Source organism: Salmo trutta, chromosome 22 (genome assembly GCF_901001165.1).
Source record: "Salmo trutta chromosome 22, fSalTru1.1, whole genome shotgun sequence".
Taxonomy (NCBI): Eukaryota; Metazoa; Chordata; class Actinopteri; order Salmoniformes; family Salmonidae; genus Salmo; species Salmo trutta.
This window is the reverse complement of record NC_042978.1, coordinates 8,418,361-8,434,071: the sequence shown is the minus strand read 5'-3', so window position 1 is coordinate 8,434,071 and position 15,711 is coordinate 8,418,361. Positions and strand designations below refer to the sequence as shown.

General features: G+C 44.4%; 1 protein-coding gene across 6 annotated transcripts in view; it reads right to left on the bottom strand.

Annotated features, from left to right (window-relative positions):
• Positions 1-15,711, bottom strand: part of LOC115157998 (obscurin) — a 95,505-nt gene that overhangs the window by 10,383 nt on the left and 69,411 nt on the right. For all 6 annotated transcript variants that reach the window (XM_029706424.1, XM_029706426.1, XM_029706428.1 and 3 more), the window contains 27 exons: positions 14,928-15,037; positions 14,530-14,733; positions 14,263-14,345; positions 13,993-14,166; positions 13,693-13,852; positions 13,454-13,564; positions 13,199-13,363; positions 11,239-11,397; positions 10,784-10,961; positions 10,260-10,373; positions 9,862-10,029; positions 9,507-9,609; positions 9,239-9,368; positions 8,640-8,745; positions 6,828-6,936; positions 6,603-6,742; positions 6,392-6,504; positions 5,967-6,135; positions 5,602-5,689; positions 5,259-5,459; positions 5,081-5,141; positions 4,863-4,940; positions 4,507-4,679; positions 4,360-4,386; positions 4,095-4,247; positions 3,965-4,010; positions 3,766-3,840 (listed from right to left, as the gene is read on the bottom strand). In XM_029706424.1, coding sequence (XP_029562284.1) covers positions 3,766-3,840; positions 3,965-4,010; positions 4,095-4,247; positions 4,360-4,386; positions 4,507-4,679; positions 4,863-4,940; positions 5,081-5,141; positions 5,259-5,459; positions 5,602-5,689; positions 5,967-6,135; positions 6,392-6,504; positions 6,603-6,742; positions 6,828-6,936; positions 8,640-8,745; positions 9,239-9,368; positions 9,507-9,609; positions 9,862-10,029; positions 10,260-10,373; positions 10,784-10,961; positions 11,239-11,397; positions 13,199-13,363; positions 13,454-13,564; positions 13,693-13,852; positions 13,993-14,166; positions 14,263-14,345; positions 14,530-14,733; positions 14,928-15,037 — 3,398 coding nt within the window. The remainder of the gene's footprint in view (positions 1-3,765; positions 3,841-3,964; positions 4,011-4,094; positions 4,248-4,359; positions 4,387-4,506; positions 4,680-4,862; positions 4,941-5,080; positions 5,142-5,258; positions 5,460-5,601; positions 5,690-5,966; positions 6,136-6,391; positions 6,505-6,602; positions 6,743-6,827; positions 6,937-8,639; positions 8,746-9,238; positions 9,369-9,506; positions 9,610-9,861; positions 10,030-10,259; positions 10,374-10,783; positions 10,962-11,238; positions 11,398-13,198; positions 13,364-13,453; positions 13,565-13,692; positions 13,853-13,992; positions 14,167-14,262; positions 14,346-14,529; positions 14,734-14,927; positions 15,038-15,711) is intronic.

Here is a 15,711-nt window from a genome sequence, read left to right as displayed (position 1 = left end):
GTTAGTATTTTCTAAAACAGAGTTTGGAACATCCGTGCATCACAACGCAGTTGGGTATTGATTTGACAATGTTCATTTGTCCACTAACATGGGGTGAACAGCTTCAGTGATTGCTCTCTATTCAACAGCATCAGTTGAGGCTCCTCAGAGGAGGAAAGGGAGGATCATCCTCCTCAGTACATTTCATAAAAATAGAAATGGTGAAACATTAAAAACGTTCTAAATATATTCACGTCATGAAATAATGGATTAAAACACACTGTTTTGCAATAAAGGTCTACAGTAGCCTCAACAGCACTCTCTGGGGTAGCACCATGGTGTAGCCGGAGGACAGCTTGTTTCCGTCCTCCTCTGAGTACATTGACTTCAATTCAAAACCTAGGAAGCTCGTGGTTCTCACCCCCTTCCATAGACTTACACAGTAATTATGATGACTTCCGGAGGACATCCTCCAACCTATCAGACCTCTTGCAGCATGAACTGACATGTTGTCGACCCAATCAAAGGATCAGAAAATGAATCTAGTACTGAAAGCATAAGCTACAGCTAGCTAGCACTGCAGTGCATCAAATGTGGTGAGTAGTTGACTCAGAGAGTGTAGGACAATAGTTGAACAGTTTTGAACCAATTCATTTTTTCAAAACTGAAAGAGAAGCAGCTAGCTAGTTTAGCCTACTCTAACACCCGGCTCAAACAGAGAGGGGTGCTATGTTAGCTAGCTGGCTAAGGCTATCCAACACTGGAACTCTTCCAAGTTAAGGTAAGCTTTTGGTTTTAGAAATGTATTGCCACCGTGGCCCACCGGTGTAACTGCTAAACTGCTTGCTGTACACTGTATTGCATGATTGTAGCGGGTTTACTAGCGCGTTAGTTCTAGTAGCCATGTCGACTATGACATTAGCTAATATGGTGACAATGATGTAGGCTGTTAGCGGTTATGGTATAAAGGTTTGGCTTGGAAAGGTGTTTTTTCCTGGTCACAGACAGCTGTTGTGTTGTGTGCTGAAGTCCACAAGCGAAGGGAAAAGGTGTGTTCAGTGGCTCTTTAATATAAGGAATTTGATGTATAGCATTTACTTTTACTTTAACACAAGTATGAGTACTTTTTCCACCACTGTACTTAAGTACATTTAAAACCAGATACTTTTAGACTTTTACTCAAGTAGTATATTTCTGGGTGACTTTTACTCTATTTCCAGCTGGTGATACAGCAGAGTTTAATTTGATTAAAAACTAAACTTCACCATCCTGGCTTTATGATGAGAACGTCCAGCTGGCATGCAATGGAATTTAGGAGCCATCTGCCATTTCTGAAGAAATGTGAATGCGATCTGTAAGATGGCTCCATTATGTTTATCAAACAGTATAAAGGTGAGTGGACATTCTCTTTATATTGTATCTTTGTCCAGCTTCTGTGAAAAGTTGGATGTGCATAAAACCCTCCATTGTCTGTGTTGCCTTAATATTATATGTCCACAGGAAGCAATTATGGTGCCTGTAACTGTATTTAGACATACTGTACCCTATTTATATATAAGTTTGTTTCATTTTGATTCTAATTTGATTAGAATTATTCACTCTCTTTTTAGGCCTTATCAATAGTGAATTTAATCGTACGTTCGACATGTCCATGAATCAGCCATAATGCAATTTACAGTAGGCCTAGCCCCCAGTGTGAATGCTATGTTTAACAATATGTTTCCATATTGAAGACATGCAATTACTTACAACAATGTGGACTGAAAACATGTTCAACATATTTTTGGTTTCTGTAGGCTATTTAACAAACTAGGCTATGTTTCTGTAGGTTAGTTAACAAACTAGGCTATAACGGACTAACATTGAAATTGGAGTTGATGACAAGGCAATACATAAAGGCAATACATAAAAGATTGTAAATAAACAACTTGAAGCAACCAAATATTTAGCCATGGAGCATGTTCTGATTGGCCAGTGAGGCTTAAAGCCTCCAATGTACACTGCTCAAAAAAATAAAGGGAACACTTAAACAACACAATGTAACTCCAAGTCAGTCACACTTCTGTGAAATCAAACTGTCCACTTAGGAAGCAACACTGATTGACAATACATTTCACATGCTGTTGTGCAAATGGAATAGACAACAGGTGGAAATTATAGGCAATTAGCAAGACACCCCCAATAAAGGAGTGGTTCTGCAGGTGGGGACCACAGACCACTTCTCATTTCCTATGCTTCCTGGCTGATGTTTTGGTCACTTTTGAATGCTGGCGGTGCTTTCACTCTAGTGGTAGCATGAGACGGAGTCTACAACCCACACAAGTGGCTCAGGTAGTGCAGCTCATCCAGGATGACACATCAATGCGAGCTGTGGCAAGAAGGTTTGCTGTGTCTGTCAGCGTAGTGTCCAGAGCATGGAGGCGCTACCAGGAGACAGGCCAGTACATCGGGAGACGTGGAGGAGGTCGTAGGAGGGCGACAACCCAGCAGCAGGACCGCTACCTCCACCTTTGTGCAAGGAGGAGCAGGAGGAGCACTCCCAGAGCCCTGCAAAATTACCTCCAGCAGGCCACAAATGTGCATGTGTCTGCTCAAACGGTCAGAAACAGACTCCATGAGGGTGATATGAGGGCCCGATGTCCACAGGTGGGGGTTGTGCTTACAGCCCAACACTGTGCAGGACATTTGGCATTTGCCAGAGAACACCAAGATTGTCAAATTCGCCACTGGCGCCCTGTGCTCTTCACAGATGAAAGCAGGTTCACACTGAGCACGTGACAGATGTGACAGAGTCTGGAGACGCCGTGGAGAACGTTCTGCTGCCTGCAACATCCTCCAGCATGACCGGTTTGGCGGTGGGTCAGTCATGGTGTGGGGTGGCATTTCTTTGGGGGGCCGCACAGCCCTCCATGTGCTCGCCAGAGGTAGCCTGACTGCCATTAGGTACCGAGATGAGATCCTCAGACCCCTTGTGAGACCATATGCTGGTGCGGTTGGCCCTGGGTTCCTCCTAATGCAAGACAATGCTAGACCTCATGTGGCTGGAGTGTGTCAGCAGTTCCTGCAAGAGGAAGGCATTGATGCTATGGACTGGCCCGCCTGTTCCCCAGACCTGAATCCAATTGAGCACATCTGGGACATCATGTCTCGCTCCATCCACCAACGCCACGTTGCACCACAGACTGTCCAGGAGTTGGCGGATGCTTTAGTCCAGGTCTGGGAGGAGATCCCTCAGGAGACCATCCACCACCTCATCAGGAGCATGCCCAGGCGTTGTAGGGAGGTCATACAGGCACGTGGAGGCCACACACACTACTGAGCCTCATTTTGACTTGTTTTAAGGACATTACATCAAAGTTGGATCAGCCTGTAGTGTGGTTTTCCACTTTAATTTTGAGTGTGACTCCAAATCCAGACCTCCATGGGTTGATAAATTGGATTTCCATTGATTATTTTTGTGTGATTTTGTTGTCAGCACATTCAACTATATAAAGAAAAAAGTATTTAATAAGATTATTTCTTTCATTCAGATCTAGGTTGTGTTGTTTAAGTGTTCCCTTTATTTTTTTGAGCAGTATATTTATTTAACCCAGCCCTTTCGCACCAACGCCAGCTACTGCTCCCATAATTCCATTTGTAAAAATAGCACAAATATTACCGAAACACCCCCAATTCCATTTGTAAAAATAGCACAAATATTACCGAAACACCCGCAAACCTATAATGCTACCACTTTATCATTGCATTAGGTTTGTTAAAATAGAGCCCTGCATGTCATTATTGTACCTGCCATTTTCTCCTTGAGATGAAGACTTTCAGAGCCCTTGTATTGATATCATCAGTCTCATCCTCATGTTCACTCTGGCAACATAATCAACAAGAGAGAATGTGTTAGACAAGATTCATTGTTTTCCTCCATTTATTTATTTTATTTGTCTCCACCAACCCGGCTGAGACATAAACAAACTGTGTATGTAATTCTTACCTGGAACCATTCGTGCCCCAGACACTCAAATGCAGTTGGTCGCTTTCTGAGGAGAGAACAAATCATTTAGAGTGATATCCATATAAGAGATCGAAATATCTTTATTCATGTCGACGGCTGTGTATCTTACTCTGGGTCTGGCTGCAGGACCGTGCGGAGGAAGCCCTGGGCACCGGTGCTCCTGTAGGTGAGGTCAGGTGCGTCCCAGTTCAGTGTCCCCTCCCCCACCCTCAGCAGAGTGGCCCGGTCCGTCTCCCCCATGAACGGACAGCGGCACATCAGACTGACAGGACACAGCATGATTTCAACACTTAACACTCACTCACATTCCATGTACTACTATATGAAGAGACTCAAATATTGCATTTTTTATTCATAAATCATACGGTACTTGCCATAAATAGGCCACAACACCAATGGACCTGACAAAGAAGAGAGAAGATATTTCCGCAGTGATAAATCGTCACATTTTCCCTTCATATGATAGGAATGTCACATACAGTGGCACAGATGTATTGAAACAGATAATACGTTTAGCTTACCAGATATCACTTGCTATAGTGACAGGGTCTTGATGTATGATCTCAGGGGCTACAAACTCAGGAGTGCCAAACTTGCTGTACTGGTGTCTGGAAGTGTCTATCTCCTGACAGAAGCCAAAGTCACAGATCTTGATCTCCTCTCTGGGTGGAAACACCATCAGGATATTGCCCGGCTGTGTGATTGAATTCCAATGGCAGATGGTGGGTGAGGGAACTTATCGTGTCATGACTAAGCTGGCCATCAAACTATCGACCACTGTGCATTGTTTCAATGTGCACAAAACTAAAAGGAAGGCATGAACATTCAAATGAAACATACAAACTGCTTCATGAATATGAATGTATGAAGAGCTTACTTGGATGTCCAGATGTAGGATGTTCATGCTGTGGATGTGACCAACTCCCTCCAGGATTTGCTGAATGTACATCTGCACCTGGTAGCATGAACGCATGGTGCAGTTTATAAACATCATAGGGGCAGTCATAATAGCCTTAGCATTTAGGCAAAACGGGAGTCAACTCAAAACACAGTTCAACAAGATCGGGTTTACAGTCAAAAGATCGAAGGTTTTACCTCTCTCTCACTGACTGATCCCTTCGACAGCAGATGATCAAGAAGACCATGAGAAGAGCAGCTATATATGGTATTAAGAATGATGTGCCGTGTTAAACATGGATCAAATTGAGCACTACATTTCCACTCTTAGGTCTTCATCGGTGAAGTGGCTAAAAGCGCCATGGGGAAAGGATACACTTCAGTGACCAGGACCAGGGTCCTCCGTGTAGAGAAGAAGTCCAGCAGACAGGCCACCCTGGGGTGGGCCAGCCGGGAGAGCAGGTCCCTCTCTTGGAACGCCCTGGTCCTCGTACTGCTCCTCAGGGGCACGAACTTGGCGGCAAAGCCCTCACCCGTCCTCCTGTGGGTAACCCGCTTTACCACCCCATACGTGCCTCTACAGACACAGGGAGAAAAGGCAAAGGACGGAACCCATTTTAGTTTATTGGAACACAGCTAAAGGAAGCGTCACCTCCACAGTTGCAGCTTGACTGATTGCTGCAGTGCGAAATATGACACCCAACTAAATGTATACTTACCTCCCAATCTCCTCATGGACGTCATACACAGACAGCAGCTTCCTCCTCTTCCCAAGCTCCACCTCTCTCTCCTGCGACTCCAATGGACCTACAGAAAAGAGGATCAGGACCATGCAATCACATTTAGTCAGCCAGAGAACATCACATTTCTGGTGTTTTGTTGCATTTGGGGATTAGGATGCTCATCTAGGCATTTTGTGTTAAATCTGTCATAGGTTTGGCATCAGCTAGTTTGAATGACAGTAAAAATAAGGACAGTGAACAGAAAGACACATGGCTCAGGTGAAAAGTAGTGCGCTGCTGTACAAGGGGGATTCATTTTTTATTAATTTGACAGACACCATAGGTGTGTACTGAGGTCTTACCCTCCTCCACTGTCAGCTGAGCCTGACAGGAGGTGTGTCCTAAGTCGTTATAGGCCCAGCAGGTGTAGATGCCACCATCCTCGCTCTCCGGGCACAGCACAGTCAGAGAGCAGCGGGCACCATTCTGGACCACCTCCACATTCTCATTGGTCAACAGCTCCTCTCCATCCTCCAATCATATGAGAGAGACACTACTAAGTCACAGCTTCTACGACAGCACAGGGGCCAAGCAGTAGAGGAGAACACCAACAATAACCATGCTCGTACTACTCAGTTGATGAATTGTTTTGGTTAGTTATGTCCGGCGGTGTCAGCTATGCTTAAATGTATTGGGGAATGTCATAACGAAGGTTTGAATGAAGTGACTTATAACAGTGAATGAGTTGATGGTGGTCTTAGATTGAAGAAGTTTGAAGCGCCCCAACCTTGTACCACTGAATCTCGGGGGTGGGCCTTCCTGTGATGATGATGGTGAAGGTAGCTGATTGACCAGGCTCCACACACAGGTCCTCCACCGGCACCTGGATGGAGGGAGGAGCTGAGGAGACAGGAAGTGAGGTCATTTCATGAGATGATTCATGTCTTAGGATCAGTGGCCACACTCCAGTGTGTACGCACAATTGCAAAGTACAGTACCTGTTGGCATTTCCTCTATGGCCTCAGGAAGATAAAGTTCCTCCTCAACCTCAGGTCTCTCCTCAAGCTCAGTGGGGAACTGTGGCGCCGCCACGTGTCCTCTGGTGGTAGGGTCCCTTTCCTCTTGGCTACCCTCGGCTCTGTGGAGAAAATACATATTGGGATAGAAATAGAGATGGTGCAGTAGGATGATGAATGTATCACAGTTCTAGCAGGCAGACTCACGGCTGAGGGTATCCAGGCTGGAAGAGCATTTTGACAACAGAGGTGGGGTGGAAGTCTGTCTGCAGCCATTGCTTCACCATGGCAGTGGACCAGCCCTCTGAGTCGGAGTCTGGAAGCACAATGACACCACTCTCATGCTGATGCTCTTAGGTGCTGTTAGGGTCTAATAATCCAAAATCATTCATTCATATTAACTGGCCTTTACAATTAATATATTTTTTGAAGCCATGCTAATTTGTGACCGAGGCAAAGCGTGTCGAGACATTAGCAACTGTCTATTTAAAAATGTAGAATGTGAAAAATATGATAAAAGCAAATGTTAGGAACGTACAGTACCCTTACCTCCAGACTCACAGGAACACAATAACCAGTGCACGTCTTACCTCCAGACTTGAAGGACACCCAATAGTTTGTAAATCAGCCCATGAACAGGACATGGACACATGCCCACTCCCCAGGGGAAGGGGGGGGGGGGAATAAGGGGTGCCTGATGCCCAGCACATGACCATCTTGTATGGGTAGGAGTGGAGAGTTAACTGGGCATGCGTTGGAGACGAGAGAGGACCCATCCACATGCACTGGGTCCATGATACTGTGAACATGATGAAGGCTCTGTGAGGTACTTCCTGTTCGGGGACTACAGAGGATGGAGAGGAGGAGGGTTACAGAGAATGGATTGCCTCACATGATCAACTGGTGTCCAAAAGCCAAAAGGAAAACTACTTAAGAGGTGGAATCATAGCTCATGAAGGAAAGTGATTGATAGATACAGCAATGACAGTATTCTAATTGTATTCTCATTTTTGTTTACTAATTTTAATCTGCCTTGAAATACAGAAAATAGAAAATGTGCTCTATGTGATTGAATGTGTTTCGTTGAAGGTGTTTGATATGGATGATATAGCAAGGATTTACTGCTGTGTCGTAATCAATCGACTTTTCGGGGTCCTGATATGGACTCTGAGGGGCCGTTATCGGGCACAGATTAAGCCTAGTCCTGGACTAAAAAGTAAGCTCAAAGGAGAGCGTCTATTGAAAGTGCTTTTTACTCCAGGACTACTGTAGGTTAATATCTGTGTCCGGGAAACACCCCTCGATGTAAATGAGCTATGGCCCCTTATTTATCCTGTTTTGAAAAGCTTTTGGAAATCCATCAAGATCAGTCAAATGGGAGGAAATGAACCGGTCCTTTCCAATGCTTTTCATTTCTGAAAGATGGAAACATGATGAAAACACGAGCAAAAACATCCAATACTAAAGTGTATCAATGTCTTTCATGAATATGTACGACTAGTAATGATATGATATCTATGTTGATTGCTAATGTAGGTGACTGGAAGTGTATATGGTTTCAAGGGTGTTTGGAATGAAATGGGAGAGAAGGGGTAACCTAGGTAATGAGACAATCCAAATTGAACATGAGGAATGGCAATGATGACTGACAGTGTGAAAACAGAGATAAAGTGAAGTAAAGTGATCTGAGGTAAAGCAGGTGAAAGTGAGGTGAAACTAAGTAAGGACCATGGCATGTGCTTTTCTGATCCCTCTTCAGTTAACACTGAGCTTGTATTGTCCACAGAATAAAACTGGGATAAAACAATATTTTTCCTTGTCTCTCATTAGATATCAGTAAGAGTTAGACCTATGGGGTCCTTGTCCTAGATTGTGTTAGACTGTCATCATGTCTTATAGTGTAGAACATGTGGACACTAAAGATGAACATATTTACTATAGCTTTCTTCTCAAAACCTGTTTCCTTACTCTGAGGTGGACATTTACCTTGATTTGGTGGAGGAAACTCTCCTACTGTACCTTGGGTCAAGATGGCCTGTGGTTGGTCAGGCTCACTGTCCATCACTTGTGCAAAGGCGGAGCACATCTCTGCCTCACTCTTGGCACTGCCCAACTTGTTCCACAGCTAAAACGTAACAGGATTTCACATTTTAAACTGCACTGTTTTATAACAGTGCACAAAAGCTCAAAGAACGCATTGCTATAAAGAAGAGCAACAGTATATTGTACCTTCAATGTTATACCTGTACTGTGCACCATGGGGGACCGGCCATTCTGCGCCACTGCCCCCAAACTCTGGAACTCTCTCACCCCAGCCACCCGCAACTCTGACTACATCACCACTTTCAAAGCCCGAACTCAAACCTACCTTTTCCCTCAGCTTAGCTCTTCCCCTTACTCGGCCCTAGTTTAAGATAAGTAGCTTTTGTTTCATTTTAATTGTTTAATACCTGTTTTGTTTTTTCCACTCTTTGCTGTACAGTGTCTTTGTTTTTTTTTAAGGAGTTTTATACAATGTATTATTGTTATTATTATTACTATTACCTGTATGTTAGGAACAATTATTACATATGAAGTACAGTACATAAAGGGGTTTCATACATGTACTGTAGACCTACCTCACACTTATACTGTCCCAGGTCTGTCTCTCCAGGGTTGATGATGGTGAGCGTGAGGATCCCACTGCGGGCATCACTCTCTATGTGGTACTTCCTCTGGTCTGTCAGCTCTCTGCCATCCTTAAACCAACTGTCATAAACATGCCAGGGCACACAACCAAATAACAACATGTGGGACGATCTTAATGGGAATCAAGCAGGTACTAGCCAGGTTCCCATGACATTGTAGGGGGATCCAGTAAATCCTGCCCAGTTTACTGTACCATACCTGACTCGGGGTAAAGGAGTACTGTGTGTGGAACAGCTAAACTTGATGTCCTCTCCCTCTAGCAGACATGCACTCTGCAGCCTGGTGATGAATCTGGGGGGTGCTGTAGGACAGGAAATAACGAGTTCATTCACTCTACGCGTTACCTTTGCACAATATGCCACGGAGTATACCGTAACATGTTAGAGAGTACAATCATATGGCTATGTTTGTTGTATTTTAGTGTACTTTAGCCCTAATATTCATTAACATGAAATGCATACAGTGAGTGAGTGAGGGAGACCAATGCTCTGTCATCCCGGACTGTGATTGTTTAGTTCAGCACCAGAGCTACTGTATGTGAACATAGACTCACCATCCACCACTATCTTGGCCAGTGTGCTAGCATGGCCCACAGAGCTGGAAGCGTAGCACAAGTACTGTCCAGAGTCCTCAGGAGTGACCCCATCCATGATGAGACAGCAGGTGCCTGCCCGGTCTGCAGTGATGATGTGGTGGGGGCCATCCTCTAGGGCCAGGCCATCTATGGAAGTGATGTCATATCAGAGCGTCAGAGATCGTACTGCTGTTAAAGAACAGGACATACCTCATTCTGCTTGCTAAATTTGGTACACAAGGTTGTACTCCCTGAACTTCCACACTACTCCCGAATGGCTGGCTAACTAGTCTAAAGCTCAAATCTATATGGTTCAACTATTTGCTATAAACAACTAAAAAAGAACAAACCCTATGCAAGCTATCTGGTTTGTATACCTTGGAACCAGCTGACCACTGGTTTGGGTGTTCCTGTGACTTTGCAGGCCAGTTTGATTGTCTGCCCGATCTTCGTGGTGCAGTCAGCCAGGAGAACTTCAAACTCTGGTGGACCTACAGAAACACACACGTGACTACTGTAATAATGGGAAGAGACGAGGAAAAATATATCTAAATGCTGCCCAGATCCAACATTGGATAGAGTTCATGCTGGACAGAGTTAACAGAAGATAAAGCCAGTGTTCGTACTTTCTGAAAGGTTTCTTCGGCTCTTCCCATATAAGAACCCTTTGTCTCTTTGGCTCTCCCCAAGTAGAACCAACCATACCCTTTCCCCAGAGGGTTCTACATGGAACCCAAAATGGTTTACCTGGAACCAAAAAGTTTTTTTACCTTGAACCAAAAAGTGTTCTCCTATGAGGACAGCTGAAGAAACCCTTTTGGAGCCCTTTTTTCTAAGAGTGTATATTATTAGACAGACTTAACAATGGACAGTGCCAAAAGACAGTCATAGTGGAACTCACTGCTGGCAGTCAGACTGGAGCGTTGCTGCAGCTCTCTCAGGTCTTTGAGCCAGGACAGCTTGAGCAGGGCGGAGCGACCCTGCAGTGTGTACCTCCTCACTGAGCCCCGGTGCTCGTGCCACAGCCCCCAGGACTTCTCATCTCCCCCCACCGTCTCCATCACCTCCACATCATTCAGCTGGGGAGGGGGAGAAGTTAATATTACATGGAAGGCACTCTACGTGTAATGGAGATGGTTCGGAGAAACCATACTAAATGTGATGAATAGCCTTGACTTACTACGTGTGTTATCTCCCCAAGCTAACGCTTAGGTTTTTATCTCCGAGAGAAAACACAATCTTGTGGCTCACAGGAGACCTGGGTTCGAACCCAGGCTGGTAACATAAGCTTGGCACAGAGGAATTGGACTGTACATTTACATTGACGGGGGCAAAGGTCAAAGGGCAGGTTTTCACCTTCATCTTGTTCTTGAAGGCGTAGGTGTCAGAGTTCATGCCAGGGTCTCTCTTGAGCTTACACAGCAAGACACAGTCCTTGAAGAGGAACACCTGCCTCTGGTGGCCCCTGGAGGACGTCTTGATCTCGGGAGACTCCTCCCACACAGTGAAAGGACCCTGGGAGGAGGAAAGACGTGGGATGAAAGCTTCAGGAGGAACTGGATTATCGATGAGGAAAACATGAATGAGCCAATTTCCGCACCACTGTGAGATCAAGATGCCACATTTCAAGCTATGTCCTTGATATTCAACTTCCAATGATGCTGTATCTCCATCAGCATCTGAGAAATAACTTCCACTGTTTGTTACAGTACAGCTCAGGTAGTTTAGGCATGTTGGCATACTCTAAACCAGGGCTGTTCAATTCTCATCCTGGAGGGATAAAAAATGTCTGGTTTTTGTTTCGACCTGGTAATTAAAGAGATTATCCTGTACTTTTATAGTTCTGAAAGTAGAGCTCACGAGCCAAAAGGTGGCTCCGCCGAAAATTCCATACTACATCACATAGTTGCGGTCAAATATATCGGCACCCTTGCAATTTTCTTAAATAATTCCATACTTCTTCTAAAATAAACATTGTTTCCACATTTTGTTATTGGATTTTCAACACTACGGAAAACAAATGTTGTATTGGTTAAGTTATTTTCTTTGAAAACTTCCTTTGGTCGTTGGTAAACATAGGAAGACCCCACTGCTAAAGGAGACACAAGAAAGGCTGATTGAACTTCTCAAAACCCCACCTAAACAAGCATAAATCTTGGGGGAAAGGTTCTGTGGACCAATGAAACTAAATTAGAGCTCTTTTGGCAATACAGATCAGTGCTGTGTTTACTGATGACCAAATGAAGTATTCAATGAAAAGAACACCCTCCCTACAAAACAAACATGGCGGAGGTTTGATAATGCTGAGGGGTTGCTTTGCTGCCTCTGGTGCTGGGGGCCAAGAAAGTGTGCAAGGCATCATGAAATCAGCAGATTACCAGGTGTTTTGGAGTGAACCCAGTGTTCAAAAACCGGGCCTCCATTGAAGGTTGTGGTTCTTCCAGCAGGACAACAACTCAAAACACACATCATAAAACACCCAGGAATGGTTAAGAAGAGATGCTGGACTGTTCTGGAGTGGCCAGCAAAGAGTCCAGATCTGAAACACATTCAAACCTATGGTGAGATCTGAAAACAGCAGTTGGTGGGGGGCAACCCTCAAACATTAAGGAATTACAGCAGTTTGCTGCTGAAAGGTGGGCCAAATTGTCAGTAGAAAGGTGCAGCAAGCTCATTGATGGCTACAAGAAGTGTTTGCCTGCAGTTATCTTGGCCAAAGGCTGTGCAACCAAGTACTAGCTCCAGGTTGCCAATAATTTTGTCTATGCCATTTGTGTTTATTTTCTAAATTAAAATGTACATTTAAGTTTACACAAATTAAATTGGTTCTGCAATGTTAAAAATCCTATTACAAGGTGTGGTGGCCCAAACTTTTTTGACATTTCAATTTATTTGAGAAGAAATGTGCAAGGGTGCCCATATACAGTATTTGGCTGCAACTGTATGTGTAGATGTGCACCACATCATTGCTTTCTCTCTCTCTCTACTGTGTGTGTATCTTGCTAGCTGTCACTCAAATGGGGACGGGCTGAAGCTCATTGGCTAGAACTCGAATTGCTAGATGTAAAACAGAAATTCTGGTCATATATTTTGCATGTATGAACGACATATTGATACATCCAGCCCAAAGTGGGAGGTTTAAAAAATACCTAGCAGTCGCCAAAGTTCCGGATCATGTCTTTAACTGCACTCACCTAGTGTACCAGGTCTGAATTAGTACCTTATTAGAAGGAGAGGATGAAAACTAGGAAGTGTTTCAGCCTTTCAGGACTGACATTCTATGGAGATAAACTGTGGTTCAGGAAGGGTGGGTTACCTGGCGGACAGGTTCTCCTAGTGCAGTGAGTGGGGCAGGGTAGTTCTCAATCAGAGACACCTGGTGTAGGTTGTCAGAGCGCCAGGGCAGACAGGACACCATGGAGAAGGCATCCTCCAGTAGATGGCAGCTTTTCGCACACTTAGCCTTGTTCTTGATCAGTTCCTGTCAACACAAACACAGGGAGAAATACATGGATTAAGGCTTCAGAAAGGTCTCAACATGGACACTTAGAATCAGATGATGAGCACTGACCTTAAGCAAGGCCTGGTAGGTCTGAATCCTCTCCACTGGTCTCTGTAAGAAGGTGATGACATCCAGGACTGCAGTTAAGGTGGGGTGCTCAGGCTCTGTTTCCGTGTTTTGCTGGAACACAAAGTTCCATACACGTGAATGTGAGCATGGAAAACTGGGAGCATGTGAGTGCAAATAGTTTTTATTGTGGGAGTGGGGGTGGATCTTTGTGCATTATGGTAAATGATCGGATTGCATACCTTGAAGTTCTGCTGGATGGTCTTGTCAGTGACACAGGCCTCTGCCTGTGATTGGCCCACCATGTACTGCAGATACTTCTCAAAGTCCACTGCATGTTTGACCAGATGCATGGCCACGTCATCGTCAGTAGAACACTCACTCAGACTGGGCAGAATAGATCTGAGTATGAGGTAGGAAAAGAAGGACAGTATTTATTTAAAGTTTTTTTTCTTAACATTTCATTACATGAGTAAAAAAAAACGTATCTAAAACTAGCGCTAAAACCAGCTCTCTCTCTCAACAAAGAGAACAGGCGTGACCTCTCGTGTAAAGCCACGATGTCCTTTATATTGCGGAAGATGGTTTCTTTCTGGTTGATGATGTTGATAGGGACATGAGGGCTGGTGTCTAAGTGGTGCAGGTGGTGGGACATGAATTCCTTCATCTCCTTCACAAACTCTTCCTCCCCATCAATCAGCCCCTGGATTAATTGGCTAAAGACAGAAGGGAATGTAGACAGTTTTCTTTAAGAAACGATGTGAATCAAATATGCGGAACACACTGTAATCAAGTAATATTTGTTCACTCACCTTAGTGTTCTCCTGTAGTTCTCCCCTGTAGACCCTGGTACATCCAGCTCCTGTTGTGGTGTCCTCATTTGTGGGAATGTCTCCTTTACAAAAAAAAACAGTGAAAGCTTGAATTAATGCATGGTGAAATATTATCATTACCTCTGCCGAATCCTGTTGACATGACGAAAGATAAAAAGTGGTTGTTTGCGCGGTCAAAACATGTCGACTTTGTCCATTTTACGCCCATCCTTTATGCCCAACCAGGACATACTGATGACCTCATACCTTTCTCTTTTTCTCCAGGTATGCAGGAGAGACCCATCCTTGGCGTGAAGAGGTGGTCTTGGAGGGCTTGGTGCGGACCAGCCATTTCTCCGGGTGGACAGAGTCCAAGACCTCCACGTACTGACCCTCCTTCAACACAAAGCTCTCCTTGTTGCCACCTTGTTGAGGACTGCAGTTAGCTCTGGCCACGTATATATCAAATGTCTACGGAAAAGAGGTTGGTAAAGAAAATGGTGGTTAACTGCTTGTCCAAGCAAATGTTACTGTATAAGGACCAAGTATGATATGGTTACTGTATTCATTAATGAGATTAAAAAAATAATAATTTTTGTCTCAATGAAATAACGTGATCAGAACACATTGTTTGAAAGAGGGCTCATGTTCTAACCATACTGTACCTCTATTCGATCCTCGTCACAATCTGACTCCGAGCCAGAGCCTGTAAGAGCAGCAGGTGTGTGGGAATGATAGTGTTTGGGGGATGGAGTCCTCAACATGGCATCAGGTACTGATGGGACATTCAGAAGTGGACAAAAGTGTGCAAAGGTTAACACCGTAATCTTTCCCTAGGTTATGAAATACTGGAGATAGCTTTCGACATACCAGAGATATTACATATTTACTTTTGCCACTCTTACTTTGAATGAGCAGAGTGATTATAGAGTGGACTGGGTCAATCTCATCAAATTGTACTTGTCACATGGCCGAATACAACATGTACCGTGAAATGCTTACTTACCAACAATGCAGTTTTAAGAAAATAGAGTTAAGCAAATATTTACTAAATAAACTTTAGTAAAAAAAGTTACACAATAAAATAACAATAACGAGGGGGTCAATGCAAATAGTCCGGGTTTGCATTTGGTTAATTGTTCAGCAGTCGCATAGGGGTAGAAGCTGTTAAGGAGCCTTTTGGACCTAGGCTTGGCGCTCCGGTACCGCTTGCCGTGCGGTAGCAGAAAGAACAGTCTATGACTTGGGTGACTAGAGTCTGACAATTTTTGGGGCTTTCCTCTGACACCGCCTAGTATAGACATATGGATGGCAGGAAGCTTGGCCCCAGTGATGTACTGAGCTGTACGCACTACCCTATGTACCGCCATACCAGGCGGTGATGTAACCGGTCAGGATGCTCTCGATGGTGCAGCTATATAACTTTTTGAGGATCTGGGGACCCATGCC